General features: G+C 41.7%; 1 protein-coding gene across 2 annotated transcripts; it reads right to left on the bottom strand.

Annotated features, from left to right (window-relative positions):
- Nucleotides 1-207: 207 nt before the first annotated feature.
- Nucleotides 208-14,409, bottom strand: MRPL15 (mitochondrial ribosomal protein L15). 2 transcript variants are annotated; one of them, XM_005301196.4, is made up of 6 exons: nt 14,177-14,409; nt 10,886-11,043; nt 3,693-3,858; nt 3,173-3,296; nt 664-768; nt 208-507 (listed from the first exon to the last, which is right to left on the bottom strand). In XM_005301196.4, the coding sequence occupies exons 1-6, from the start codon at nt 14,288-14,290 to the stop codon at nt 431-433; spliced, it is 744 nt and encodes a 247-aa protein (XP_005301253.1). In that variant the 5' UTR covers nt 14,291-14,409; the 3' UTR covers nt 208-430. The 2 variants fall into 2 exon arrangements, with proteins under 2 accessions (XP_005301253.1, XP_005301252.1); XM_005301195.4 differs by having other exon boundaries at nt 208-768; nt 14,177-14,406.

Here is a 14,409-nt window from a genome sequence, read left to right as displayed (position 1 = left end):
AATTCTGAAATGTCTTTACAGCAAGATGCATTTCGCTACTTTTTTTTTTTTTAGAAGCCTTAAAATGTTAGTTGAAACTCAAGGTTAAAAATTGGGCTTGAGGAATAAGTGAAAGCTAAAGTTATTGGTACAACCTATTCCTTTGACTAGCATTCTCTAGAGTAAGATCAGCATATTTGTAATCAACGAAACAAATGGCAAATGACAGCAAGAGAAAAATGTGTATTTTATTCTTGAAAGACTATTCTCTTCACTACACGGTATTATGACTCAATATAGAAAAGAGATGTACCTGTAGCATTACACAGTCACAAATGTATATTAATGTTTTGACTAGTACAATAAGAATGTGTTTTAAAAAACAAACCTCACTTCTAATCCATTATTTCATATCCAGATGTTTCCTGTACATCTGCAGTTGTCTCAGAATTCATGAGCTGTAGTATCTTAGCAACCTCTCGTCTGTTGGTTTCAGGATTTTCTTTTCACTCATGTTTACCACCCAACCTGGAGCAAGACCAAAGAAAATCTGTCTAGGGTCCTTACGTGTGCTTAGCATTTGGAAAAGTTCATCTTTACTTATGTCTGGCAAAACATAACCATATTTCTTGGCGAGTTCAAGCCTGGCTTCTGGAATATTTGATGGATTGGCTAGATACCCACGATTCTTGGCATCTGTGTAGTAACGGACCAGATCTTCAGGTGGAAGCATTCGCTTTGGAATAGGCTGGCCACGCAGAAAGAAAGGTATTGGCTTGCACAAAATCTCTACAGGCAAGCAAAGGAGAGAAAGAAAGAATTAGGTAACAGTTTCATAATCAAGGTTCAAAAGAATTAGATGATGCCTCCTTTCCTCAAAAGACAAGTACACCATATGCCTGAAGTCTCTTGCTAGATTATTTACCTGCCACAAACTCATGCAGAGGAAAGGAGGAAAACTAGAGACAAATCTCTCTATATTTTCTTGTTCTGGGATACCAGACATCAATTAAGTTGTACAAATGCAATAAACCAAATGAATCAGTTAAAAATATTGTTTAAGAGGAAATACTGATTTATAACCATCTGCATGAACCCCAGTTTTAAGAAAAAATGTTTTAAATATGTACAGTAACGCCTCGCTTAACGTTGTAGTTATGTTCCTGAAAAATGCGACTTTAAGCAAAACAATGTTAAGCAAATCCAATTTCCCCATAAGAATTAATGTAAATGGGGGGGTTAGGTTCCAGCGAATTTTTTTTCACCATACAAAAAGCTATATATTATATAGATATACACACAGTATACGTTTTAAACAAACAATTTAATACTGTTCACAGCTATGATGATTGTGAAGCTTGGTTGAGGTGGTGAAGTTAGAGGGTGGAAGAGGGAGGGATATTTCCCAGGGAATGCCTTGCTGCTATATGATGAACTAGCACTTGGCTGAGCCCTCAAGGGTTAGTTAACACATTGTTGTTAATGTAGCCTCTCACACAAGGCAGCTCGAACACAAGGGAGGGGAGACAGCATAGCAGACAGAGACAGACACACATCTTGTGTGTGTGGGAGAGAGAGAGAGAGAGAGAGAGAGAGAGAGAGAGAGAGAGAGAGAGAGATGCACACTGCCCCTTTAAGTTAGCTGACCCACTCTTAAATGCATTGTCTTTTTAAGTGGATCAGGAAGTTGAGACAGCAACTGCTGCTGTCCATGTCCCCTCCCTGCTCTATATGGAGAAGGGGTAAGCGGGGTGCAGGAGCAGGGGGAGGGGGACACGCTGACATCAGCCCCCCCTTCCCCTCCTGCACAGCAAGCAGGAATCTCTGGGAGCAGCTCCAAGGAAGAGGGCAGGAGCAGCACATGGCAGTGGGGGGAGGGCCAGCTGAACTGCTGCTTGACAGCCTGCTGGGCAGCTGCAGAACACGGAACTTAGGGGAGCGGGGAGCTGATGGGGGGCTGCTGGTCCACCATGGTTCCAAGCCCCCACCAGCTTGCTGCAACCGGCTGCTCTTCCTGCAAGCAGTGGACAAAGCAGGCGGCTGCCAAACGACATTAGAAGGGAGCATTGCACAACTTTAAATGAGCATGTTCCTTAATTGATCAGCAACATAACAACGTTAACCGGGACGACTTTAAGTGAGGAGTTACTGTATAGCATGCCTGGTTTGGAAAGAAAGATATGCTACAGTAATGTAAACTGTAAGATTACCATGTACTTAAAGGCCTTGCTTGTAGGTTAGGACTGTTATATCAGGGCTAGAGAGACATGGTGGATGATCAACAGAAGTTGGTCCAATAAAAGCTATTACCTCCCCACCTTGTCTTTCTAATATCCTGGGACCGACACAGCTACAACACCACTGCATATACCAGGGCTGTTTATTTTCAGCTTATGGAGAACTCTCTCTAATGTACTGCCCTAATAAGAATTTCTCTTTACAAATGCCAAACAAACAGTTTATTGGGAACATCCCCAGGGATGGGTACAGTGCACCATTTATTTATTAACTAAAGTGTTCTGGGTTTCTTTGGTTGGTCTAGAAAAATGGACAAGACCAACGTAATACAATTCACTCAATAAGGTTCACGTTTGGCCTCCAGTTCATGCATGCAACCACCATTAATACGGTAGATTGTATCTTGCCCAACATTCACATGTACAGGCTCAAGCCAAGCAGAAACTACACTCTTCACTGAAACTTTGTAAAAAAGTGATAGCTATATTTTTCAAGCACTTCAACTTTCACGGTCAATATTTTCCCTACATCTAATATGGACGTAATGTTCATCAGATACAATTGTAAAAATAAACAAATAAACAAACCTGCAGCACTCAGCTAGTTTAACATGTTCCTCCCAACCCCCACCTAAAAGCAACCTTGCACCCCAAAACTGCAAACTCCTTAAATGTAGTTTTTTCCCTAAACAGAATAATTTATATAGCATCATTGACTGGGTAGGGCTGATAAGCCAAGAGTAAATAATGGAAAAATGAGCAAGTACTGCTTTTGAGGGAGGTTAATTGACTAGCAGATTCTCAGCTGCACTGATTTAACAGAGCTCCTACTGGATCTTCAAAAAGAACAAATGATTGACTCTTTCCAATGCCGTCTACATTTAGGATTTAGATTTTAAAAAAACAACTCCATTCCATCAAAGAAAAGAAGTGGGGAGATGTGGGGGAATTCTTACCCAAACTCCGTGGATCATAGAAGCCTGTCGTAATAACACCACCATTTTTTTCAATTGCAGCAATGGCTAGCTCAGATGCCATCTGTACTTCAATATTTACTTTTGCTGAAAAGTTATCGGCACCCTGCAAGTTACAGCATGTGCTTAGTTTAGTTAAACATAAATGGAATATTTTGGTAGCTATATTTAGCCATCTCTACAGAGTATCAAATATGAAATACAAAAACTAAGTTTGGTCACAATTCTACAATATTCCATTACATGATTTAACAATGTTAACTCTCTTCCAAGTGAAAAAATAACATCTTGCAAATCATAACACACTGTCCAGCTTTTCATGAATATATAGTGCCCTCTAGTGGATTTAGCATTAGCATTTGGAAACAAAACTGTGGCTTAGAAAAGTAGTCACGCTTCCAAGAGGGAGGGAGGGAGGGAGGGGAAACCAACCAAAAAAAAAAAAAAAAAAAAAATGGAGGCTTTCCACTACCAGTAGACTAATAACGTATTTCAGACATACCTTCTCCACTAGTTGGACACCATAATCCCTTTTGAGTGGCTGTATTGTCACACCTCTGGCATTGGTGAGCTGGGTTAAATCGATCGGTTGAGTGGGGTCCACTCTACCCAAGTCAATAAGGTATTGCAGCTTTTGAAGACTGAGGGGGTGATATTGGCGCCTGTGACTGGAGAAAAGGCAAAGAAGAGCAAAGTAGTTTAGGATTTCAAAATATGAAGCTGAAATTCAGTTTAGTTAACAGAGTGAAACAAGCTTCCAGGTTTAGTGGGTTAAGAGACAAATGAATGATACAATACTTTTTTGTTTTCCATCCTTTCCTAAATGTTCCAAGTAATTTTGTTTAAAAATAGGCCCATCCATAAGTACATTTTATTCCCGTTTTATAAAATAGGAAACCAACACTATTACTGGCTATCACTGGGTTCAATTCACATCAAAGTAACATCCCCAGCAGCTGGTCAGCTTAATTTGCAGATGGTCTGGGTTCTAGAGGGAGAGGCTAAGTGTTATTCTGAAGAGGAAATCAGAAAGTTTGAATGCTCTTTGGCAAGTCAAGAAGATTTTCGACAACCACTTCTCCTATGAGTCTAACTCAGCAGCCTTGTTGACACATGAGAATCTGACTCCATGACATAGAAGCATATGCAAAGAATCCTCAGTATTCTACTCCAATGTGAGCTCTTTCTCGGCTTATGTCTAGTTGACAATTTTTATTTAATTGCTTTTCTATTGTGCTTATTGTAAGCAAGCACCTCACAAATATTAATGATTTATCCCTCATATCACCCTGCAAGGTAAGGAAATATTGAGTAAATATCCACTCCCCCATATGGTTGGGCATTTGATTGGTCAAATAATATCAAAAATGGTCAAATATTTTAAAACACTAATTTACCATAACAACAGTAACAAAGGAGTAAGACTTTATGGTCTCCAATAAGCTTAGCCTTAGATAAATACATATGCCTAATTGCAAAAAAATCCAAGTTACTTAACTCAGTTATTTTTATTCAGAAAAATGTGAAGCACATTGTAATGACATTCAAAAAAGTTGACACACCATGACACAATCAAAAAAGTAGGCCAGCCACTACATCAGGGCATTCTTGCTGGAATATTGGACAAGTCAAATAATAGGTAGTCAGTTAATCAGACCACTGACATTATACAACTAATCAACTGACCAGCTTGCCAAGTCTACTCCCCCACACACTCGAGGGGAGCAGAAAGATTGCAGCCAAGAGCCATCAGCTTAAAAAAAGGAATGGGGCTAAAAGAGAAAGAAAGTATAAGCAGGCTGGCTGAATCACAGGTGAAAAATCAAGTTTTCAAATATTTTATTCAAATACTTGTCTCTGTTATCCAGTGAGTTGTACAATTAGTCAGATACTGTAATGGATGTATTTAAATATCTGTGAAATAATATATTCAAGATTTTGGCTATTTGATCAGTCATAGTAGAGAGTTATATTTCTAACAACCAAATGAAATAGAAAGCTCAGTATTACAATTAAATGAAGCAAAGTATTTAAAATATACAACTCTTTTATTCCTGTAACCTAAAGGCAGTATAGTGGCACAAATATTTTTCACTATGGCTGGTAGGCTGTGACTTCCGCTAACCGGCATACATTTTTCAAACCCTGGAAGTATTTTCATTCGTTCTTATACAAGGGGACCGAGACAGAGATTAAGAATAGGAAGAATACTGTAAATACAGGACGGAAATTTTGTTTGATTACATATGCACAGTAAGTATATCACCCATAAACACATACAAACACTTAACTGTGTTTGGTCTTTGTTATCATGTAAGAATAAACTGGAAAGACATTTTCCAATAGTTTGGGCTTGGATTAAAGCAAATATCAACATTTACACAAGATTACAAAATACCTTTTGGTTAGAGAATATTCACAGATAAGGTAAATGTATGTTAACCACAAGCTACAAAGAGACCATTTACCTGTATTTTGGCAAAAATTATATTTCTAAGTACAGGATATGTTTCTTGGAACAGTTGTAGAGTTACAAGAACAGGCTCTTTTACCACATTGCTAATTTACTTTGCATTGTTTTACTGTACAACACAAGTTACTGTTAAACTTCTGTCACTGTAGAAGATTGGATCATTTTTCATTAAAAAGGCAGTTTACTGGATACATTTAACATTAATGAGAAACTCCTAATTTTTAGATGTTCTTCAGCATTCCCTATTTTGGATTGCTGATTCAGGAAGTCCCTGTCTAACCACCTGTGGAAAGTGCTGCTCATCCACTTTCATGGTAAGGTAAGTTAAGGGGAGGGAGATGACTATTTGGAAATAAAGATTAAGAAAGCAACTTGCTTAAAATTTTTTTTTCCATAATGCTAATCAAATGTCACTACTAACCACATATTAAATTCACTTAATTATTAGGCATATACACAGAAAACCTTTAGTAATGAAAACAAATCTGCTACCTATACTTCATTCCACAGAATAGAAACATACACATGAATATTCACCGAAGTCAGTATTAATACCATTAAAAAAATTGAAAATGAAACTACATATTTAGTAAGACTTTATACACAAGCATAGATTAGAAACAGCTCAAGGGTGAAGGAGTTAAACACATGCAATATATGACATGGTCCTTAATGGCTAAAACTGTGGTATATGTTTGCCACTGTTACGAATATTAGGCTAGGTCTACACTACCCGCCTGAATCGGCGGGTAGAAATCGACCTCTCGGGGATTGATTTATCGCATCCCGTCGGGACGCGACAATCGATCCCCGAATCGACGCTCTTACTCCACCAGTGGAGGTGGGAGTAAGCGCCGTCGACAGAAAGCCGCAGAAGTCGATTTTGCCGCCGTCCTCACAGCGGGGTAAATCGGCTGTGATACGTCGAATTCAGCTACGCTATTCACGTAGCTGAATTTGAGTATCTTAAATCGACTCCCCCCTGTAGTGTAGATGTACCCTTAGTGTCATAAATTTGTATTTACAGAATTAAAAGAAAGTCACGGACCCAAACAGTGTGCACACTAAATTACACAAGAAATGAAGACAGACAAGGAGAAACATGGGTTTCATGTTGCACATGAAACCTGTAAGTTCTGATTTATTTTTAATTGGAGCAACAAAGTAAGGCAAAAAATAGCAGTGATGTGTATGTAGATCAATGACTGACAGAAGTGGATTATGAGAAAGTATCTGTAGAATTTGAGGACAATTGCCCCACTGGAAGAGGAAGGGTGTTCCAAAAGCAAGGACAGTCATGGAAAAAAGCACACAAATTCCAATGGGAGAAGGAGGCAAAGCAGGATGCATAAGCAGAGCATAGGGTGCAAGATGAAATGAAAAAAGTATGGAGTAGGATACTTCAGCTGAATCCAGTGAATTTTGCTGTTAAGGAAGTTAGCAAGACTATGGGCAGTCAGAAGGGTGCAGAAGTCGACAAGGACAACGGTTTTGAACATTGCTAAGGATGAGTAAAAAAGAATAGTGCAAGTGTGAATGGACAAAATCAGAAAGGCTAAGGCTATGTCTACACTACAGACCTTACAGCAGCACATCTGAAGCTATGCCGCTGCAACGTTTCCCATGAAGCTACTCTGTCAACAGGAGAGAGCTTTCCTGTCAGCATAATTTAATATGGAGATATACCTATCTCATAAAACTGGAAGGGACCTTGAAAGGTCATTAAGTCCAGTCCCCTGCCTTCACAGCAGGACCAAGTGCTGTCCCTGACAGATTTTCGCCCCAGATCCCTAAATATCCCCCTCAAGGACTGAACTCACAACCCTGGGTTTAGCAGGCCAATGCTCAAACCATTTGAGCTATCCCTCCCCCCCCGCCCCAATTAAACCACCCCTCTATGAGCAGGGGTAGCTATGGGCATGGCTACACTTTCAGATGTAGAGCGCTGAAAGTTAAACCCACCTTCGTGGAGCGCAGTAGGGAAAGCGCTGCAGTCTGTCCACACTGACAGCTTCAAGCACACTGCCATGGCCACATTTGCGGCACTTGCAGCAGCATTGGGAGCGGTGCATTATGGGCAGCTATCCCAGCATGCAAGTGACTGCAACGTGCTTTTCAAATGGGGGTGGGGTGGGGTGGAGTGTGACAGGGAGTGTGTATGTGGGGGGAGAGAGAGTGGGTTTTTGGGGTGCTAAGAGTGTGTCAGCATGCTGTCTTGTAAGTTCAGATACCCCTCCCCCCCCACCTCTCTCTCTCTCTCTCAAAGCAAAGCGTAAATATTTGCTTTTTCTCCGAGCTGATAAGCAGCCGGCTTCTCCGAAACGGAGCTCTGAAAGGGCATTTCCGCATTCCTGCAGCCGATTTCATAACAATGACAAGAGTGGCCACTTGATTTAAGGGGATTATGGGACATTTCCAGAGGCTGATCACAGCGCAGTAACGCAACATCTCGTTCACACTGGCGCCGCGGCACTCCAGCGGGGGCGCAGCAAACGTTATTCCACTCGCCAAGGTGGAGTACCAGCAGCGCTGTAGCTACGGAGTCAGAGCGCTCTACGTGCCTTGCCAATGTGGGCGAGGAGTGAGCTAGAGCGCCCAGGGCTGCTTTATTGCGCTGTAACTCGCAAGTGTAGCCAAGGCCTTTGTCAGCAGGAGAGTGTCTCTCGCTGACATAGCGCTGTCTACACTGGTGCTTTTGTTAACAAAACTTATGTTGACCGGAGGGTGTTTTTTTCACACTACTGACCAACAGAAATTTTATTGACAAAAGTGCTAATGTAGACATAGCCCAAAACACAAAGTGAGTTACACTAAGCCAAGGACATAAAAGGCAATACAAAGTTTTATCAATTCATTAGGAGCAAGACAAACACAAAGGAACGAATAGGTCCACTACTTAACAGGCAAGGAGAGCTAACAACAGAGGACATCAAGAAGGCTGAGGAGTTTAATGCCTATTTTGCTTCAGTCTTCACTGAAAAGGTCAATGGTGATCAGATACTCAACACAATATTAACAAGGGGGAAGGAGGACAAGCTAAAGTAGATAAAGAATAGGTTAAAGAATATTTAGGTAAATTAGATGTATTCAAGTCAGCAGGGCCTGATGAAATTCATCCTCAGTACTTAAGGAACTAACTGAAGGAACCTCAGAACCATTACCAATTATCTTTGAGAACTCATGAGGTCCCTGAGGGCTGGAAAAGGGCAAGCATAGTACATATCTTTAAAAAAATGAGAGGAATAAAAAAAGAGGAGCTGGGGAATTATAGATCAGTCAGCCTAACTTTGATACCTGGAAAGATACTGGAATCAATTATTAAACAATGTACGGGTAACCTATAGGATAACAGGGTTATAAATAATAGCCATCGGGGATCTTTTAAGAACAAACCATGCCAAACCAATCAAATTTCCTTCTTTGAGAGGGTTACTGGCATATCAGATAGGGAGGAAGCTACAGATGTGATTTATCTAGATTTCAGTAAAGCTTTTGATACAGTCTCACATGACATTCTTATAAGCAAATTAAGGAAATGTGGTGTAGATTAAGTTACAATAAGGTGGGTGCAAGTGGTTGCAAGACTGTACTCAAAGAGTAGTTATCAACAGTTCACTGTGAAACTGGGGGAAGTGAGGGAGTGTATCTAGTGGGTCTCACAGGGTCTGTCCTGGGTCAAGTACTGTTCGATATTTTAACTAAAGACTTGGACAATGGAGTGGAGAGTATGTTTATAAAATCTTCAAATGACACAAAGCTGGGAGGGGTTGCAAGCACTTTTGGAGGACAGGACTAGAATTCAAAAGGACCTTGTTAAGTTGGAGAATTGGTCTGAAAGCAACAAAATGAAATTCAATAAAGACAAGTCCAAAGTTCTGTACTTCAGAACTAAAAAACAAATGCATTAACTGCAAAATGGGGAATAACCAGCTAGGTGGAAGTACTGCTAAAAAGGCTCTGAAGGCTAGAGTGAATCACAAGTTGAATATGAGTCAACAATAAGATGCAGTTGCAAAAAAGCTTAATATCACTCTGGGGTGTATTAATAGGCATGTACTATGTAAGACACGTGAGGTAATTGTTCCGTTCTACTTGGCTCTGGTGTGGCCTCACCTGCAGTAGTGTGTGTAGGTTTGGATTCCATACTTCAAGAAAGATGTGAACAAACTGAACCGAGCCCAGAGGAGAGCTATAAAAATGAAAAAAGATTTAGACAACCTGAACCTATGGGGAAAAGTTAAAAAAAGAAGCCAACACTTTGGCATGTTTAGTCTTGAGGCTAGAAGAACAAGGGGGTACCAGATAACAGTTCTCAAATACGTTAAGGGTTGTTATAAAGAGGATGATGATCAATTGTCCTCCATGTCTACTGATAATACGACAAGAAGTAACGGGCTTAATCTGTAGCAAGGGAGATTTAGGTTAGCTACTCATAAAAGCTTTTCCAACTGTAAGGATAGTTAAGCACTAAAACAGGGTTCCTAGGGAAGTTGTAAAATCACCATCACTGGAGGTGATTTAAGAACAGACTGGACAAACACCTGTCAAGTATGATCTAGGTATACTTGATCTTGCCTCAGCACAGGGCTTGACTAGATGATCTCTCAAGGTCCCTGGAACCACTATACGCCTTTGAGTTTATCAAAAATGGAAAAAAGTTAACATGATTAGAGGTGTGGAAGTGAGTAAGTAGGATTGGTTGGCCAAGAGCTGAAGGAAGAGCAGGTGATCTTGTAGAGATGTTGAACCCAATGGGGTTGATCCAAAGCCCACGAGGGTCCCTGGGAGTCTTTCAACAGGCTTCAGATTAAGGCAAGTGAGTGCACGAGTGGAGATAATAAAGGTGGAGAGAGACTAAGAGCTGAGCAGGAGAAGTGGTGGGGCAGATACAGCTGAAAGAGAGAAACAGACAAAGCAGTCAAGTGTGGAAAAGAGGGTAGAAGGCTGTAACTAGGGAGTCATCAATATGGAGAGTAGAAAATGAAGGGAAGAGCGGTTCAGAAGGTGGCAGAGAAGTGAGGGAGACTAGTGGATTGAAAGTTACAGACAGTGACAAGGGGGAGGGTGGAGAAATTTGGGGGAAAAACAGATGACTAACTGAAAGGGGAGACTGTCTCACATGTTCGGGCTGTGTTCACAAAATTAGATTTCGACTGCCACTTCAGAAGAAAGATAAAAGCAAATGACATTCCACTTGAAATAAATCTAGAAAGCAAACTTACCTGTGTCCTTCATTATACCCATATTTTGGAATAATCAAGTAAAATGGAGTCTGGCCACCCTCAAAGCCCAATCGGGGACGATTTCCTCTTTGTCTTTGTCCTTTATGACCTCGACCACTTTTCTTACCTCCATGTCTTCCACGGCCACGTCTTCTTTCCTTGAAAGCAATAATTCCTACATTCAGTTAATTACACTATGGATACATAAACTCTGGCAATGTACATTCTGAAGAAATATAAGACTGTTCTCCAATGAACTGGGTGAGACTGGTGAGAAAAAGTTAAGCATTTCCACTTCTCTAACTAAAGGAGAGAATAGTAAACAAAATGTGATTCTAGATAATTACCTAATCAAATGGTTTGAAAGTCTACATGGATATGTGCAAAGCGAGAATAAGAATATGTACACACTACAGCTTACATTGGTATAAGTTATGTCATCCAGGGGTATAAATAAGCCACACACACCCCCCACAAGCAACGTAAGTTACACCAGCCAAAGTGCCAGTGTTGATAGCACTATGTAGGTGGGAGAGCTGAAGTAATTAAGTTGATGGAAAACCTCTCACCCATCAGCTTAGAGCATCTGCACTAGCAACGCTGTAAGTTCTGTAGTGTAGCCATATAGTACTATATTTTCCTCTAACATTTTGTTAGCGAGCAAGGATGGTTAAGTGGTTACGGCACTAGTCTAGGACTTGGGAGACCCAACTTCAATTTCTTGCTCCACCACAGACTTCCTGTGTGACCTTAGGAAAATCACTTAGCCTTTCTGTGTCTCAGTTTCCCTCTCTGTAAAATGAGGATAATAGTACTTCCTTACCTCTCAGAGGTATTATGAGGATAAATACATTCAAAAGATTGCAAAGCATTTTGAAATCAACAAATGAAAAGTGCTATATAAAAAGAGATTAGGTATTATTGTAAGTCTGAGAGTCAGATACTTTCTCCTGAATGATAAACTACTGAGATTTCCTGCCCACTTAGGGCATGTCTACACTACAATCTTAAATCGACCTATGTTAGGTCAACTTGAAGCCACCGCAGTAATTACTGCAATGGCTGATGTCCACACTACCCTCCTCCTGTCAGTGGTGCATGTCCTCACCAAGACCATTTCCACCAACTGAAGAGGGACAGTGTGGGGGGATGAGAGCCGGGGCTCTCAGCTTTGCACAACTCCCCTCTGGGAAGGGAGGGGACAACCACGCAGGACTTCTCGCCTCCAGCAGGGTGATCCGCGCCTGGAGTCTGGTTGGCTACCATTCTCCCGGAGGAGAGTGGGGAGCCAGGACCCTGAGGGTGTAGCAGGGAACCCAGGCAACAGCCTGGCTTGGAGTGGAGACCCAGCAGCAGCCCGGCTGGGGAGCTGGTTTTCTTGTCAATTTCATCCTGCCTTGTACACCTAACTCTGTAGTGTAGACCAAGCCTCAGTGAGGATTCTACTTGGAAGTTGAGCAGGAGAAGATTCCATCTCACAATAAAATAAGAGGTTAAAGAAAAGAAAATAATTTTGTATATATTTATTAGCATCAATGTGACTGGACGGAATCAGACTGGTTCAAGAGTTTGTAGTTTTCACTGCTGTTTGGGTGAAGGAACTTCTAGTGTGCAGCAGCAGGTTCTACAAAGACAGTTAGTTCACAAAAGGGTGGAGGGCTGTACACTTACCCCACAGCTTGCCATGAACTGGCTTGTTGTACAGACATGCCCTGATTGACTTTGTAGGATTATTTTAAAAGCAAGGTTTTTATATATAGTGTAAAAGAATAATTACCCGATACTTCACAGAATAATCTGATTAACTGCACATCATAAGAAAGAATGTCACTCATTTTAAACCTTATTTTCCCTTGTGTCACTGTTTATTAATATTGGAGTTATTTACACCAGAAATGCTATTTATAAAATAGAAGCTCATTTACCATAGGTATTGGTCATTCATTTCACATTCTCTTACTACCTTTCATTGTGTTCTCAGTTTGCATCTGTTACACGGGGAACCACGTAAAACCTCTTTATTTGGCTATTTTTATTTGGTGTCTGTTAGTTAATTCAGGCTATTTTAATGTATTAAATAATGTGAATAGTAGTCAGGATAGTAGCAATTTAAATAAGACACCATTAAATGGTGCAGTTGGTATTTTCACATTAATTTTATTCAATAAGTTTAGAAGGCATAACATTAGGGTACTGTAAAAATCAGCTACTCTGCATAGTTGGACTCCTGCACAGAAAACTCTCCAGGGTTGGGGCTTTAGATCTGTTTCATATTCCTCGATTCCTAACCATTTGAGAATTGTGAATCTGACATTTTCAAAGACATGAACTACCAACATTTTACACTTCCTACTTTAGCTTCTTGTAAGTTATCCCCCCATACACACAATTAAGGGGTACTAATAGAAGAGGTGGGGAGACAAGAGGGAACAGTCAAGTTAATAGTGCAGCTCTTCTTATAAATTTTATTTTAAAGCGCTTGACTCAAATCCTGCAATTGGATCCAAACAAATGGATCCCTGGGTGCAACCCCATAAAAGTCAAAGGGGTTCACCCACAAAGATCCAATTTCAGGATTGAGGCTTTTGTGCCTGGCCTCATTAGGAACGGTTTCAAAAATCTGCACCAATGCAACTACATTGAGGTAATTCAATCAATCCAAACCCACCGATATGGACATACTGCAGTCGAGGAAAATATCTACATTAAGAGTTTGCACTGGTGATGCAACAAAGAGTCCTGGAACTGGTGATGCAGTTTCAAGTGGGCAATTTTCTCAAACTGAGACAGATGATTACATCTACATTACAGACCTCTGTTGGCATAACTATATTGGTCAGGGGCGTGAAGCTGTACCAGTAGGAGTCTTTAGCATCTTTAACATTTATCTGTTAGCATTCTACAGCCTGGAGTCAAGCCAATCCAGAAGAATTTCAGCTTTCACGGGGGCGAATACACAGTCTCATCGCTGGGGAGAGGACCCAAAAAAGCACGAACGCTAAAGACCAAAAGGCGGCATAATTTTCTAAGCCAGCTTCGTGGTTTTTGAACGCCAAGGCCCCACAGCACCGAAAGGGCTTCGGGACCAGCCGGCAAACGCAAGAGACAGTCGGTCTCGGGACTAAGGAGCCGGCCCGGGCTGGCGCGGATCCTGCAACAACCGGGGGTCAGCGCTGAGCAGCTGAGGCCGCCCAGCAGCCCGGGTACCGGGGGGGAGCGGGCCCAGCCTCGTTATCGGAGAGGCAAGGCCCGGGCCGAGCCCGCTCCGCGTCTCCTGCGCCCGACACTCACCGATTTCTTGGCGCCGGGGTTGGGTCTCAGGTTAACCAGGCTGACCCTGGGCAGGGCCCGGAGTAGCTCCAGCGCCTTGGGCCCGCCGCCACCGCCCCGCGACGCGGCTGCCATGGCCGCTCGCTGCCGCTCCCGCACGCCCGCGGCCTGCAAGGGCAAAAGCGGCCGCCACCAGCTAGCAGCGTGCGACGCTAAGCAGTGCGCGTCACTTTACGGCAGCCGGAACCCCTTCC

This window comes from Chrysemys picta, chromosome 2, assembly GCF_011386835.1.
Source record: "Chrysemys picta bellii isolate R12L10 chromosome 2, ASM1138683v2, whole genome shotgun sequence".
NCBI lineage: Eukaryota > Metazoa > Chordata > Testudines > Emydidae > Chrysemys > Chrysemys picta.
The sequence above is the reverse complement of the archived record's forward strand: the minus strand, read 5'-3'. Positions and strand labels throughout refer to the sequence as shown.

Excerpts from the sequence above, each read along its gene's own strand:
- MRPL15 (XM_005301195.4), bottom strand. The coding sequence starts at position 14,290 with ATGGCAGCCGCGTCGCGGGGCGGTGGCGGCGGGCCCAAGGCGCTGGAG. Across the intron at positions 11,044-14,176 it reads ACCCCGGCGCCAAGAAATCG|GAAAGAAGACGTGGCCGTGG; the intron begins GTGAGTGTCGGG and ends ATTGCTTTCAAG. Across the intron at positions 769-3,172 it reads CTATGATCCACGGAGTTTGG|AGATTTTGTGCAAGCCAATA; the intron begins GTAAGAATTCCC and ends GCTTGCCTGTAG.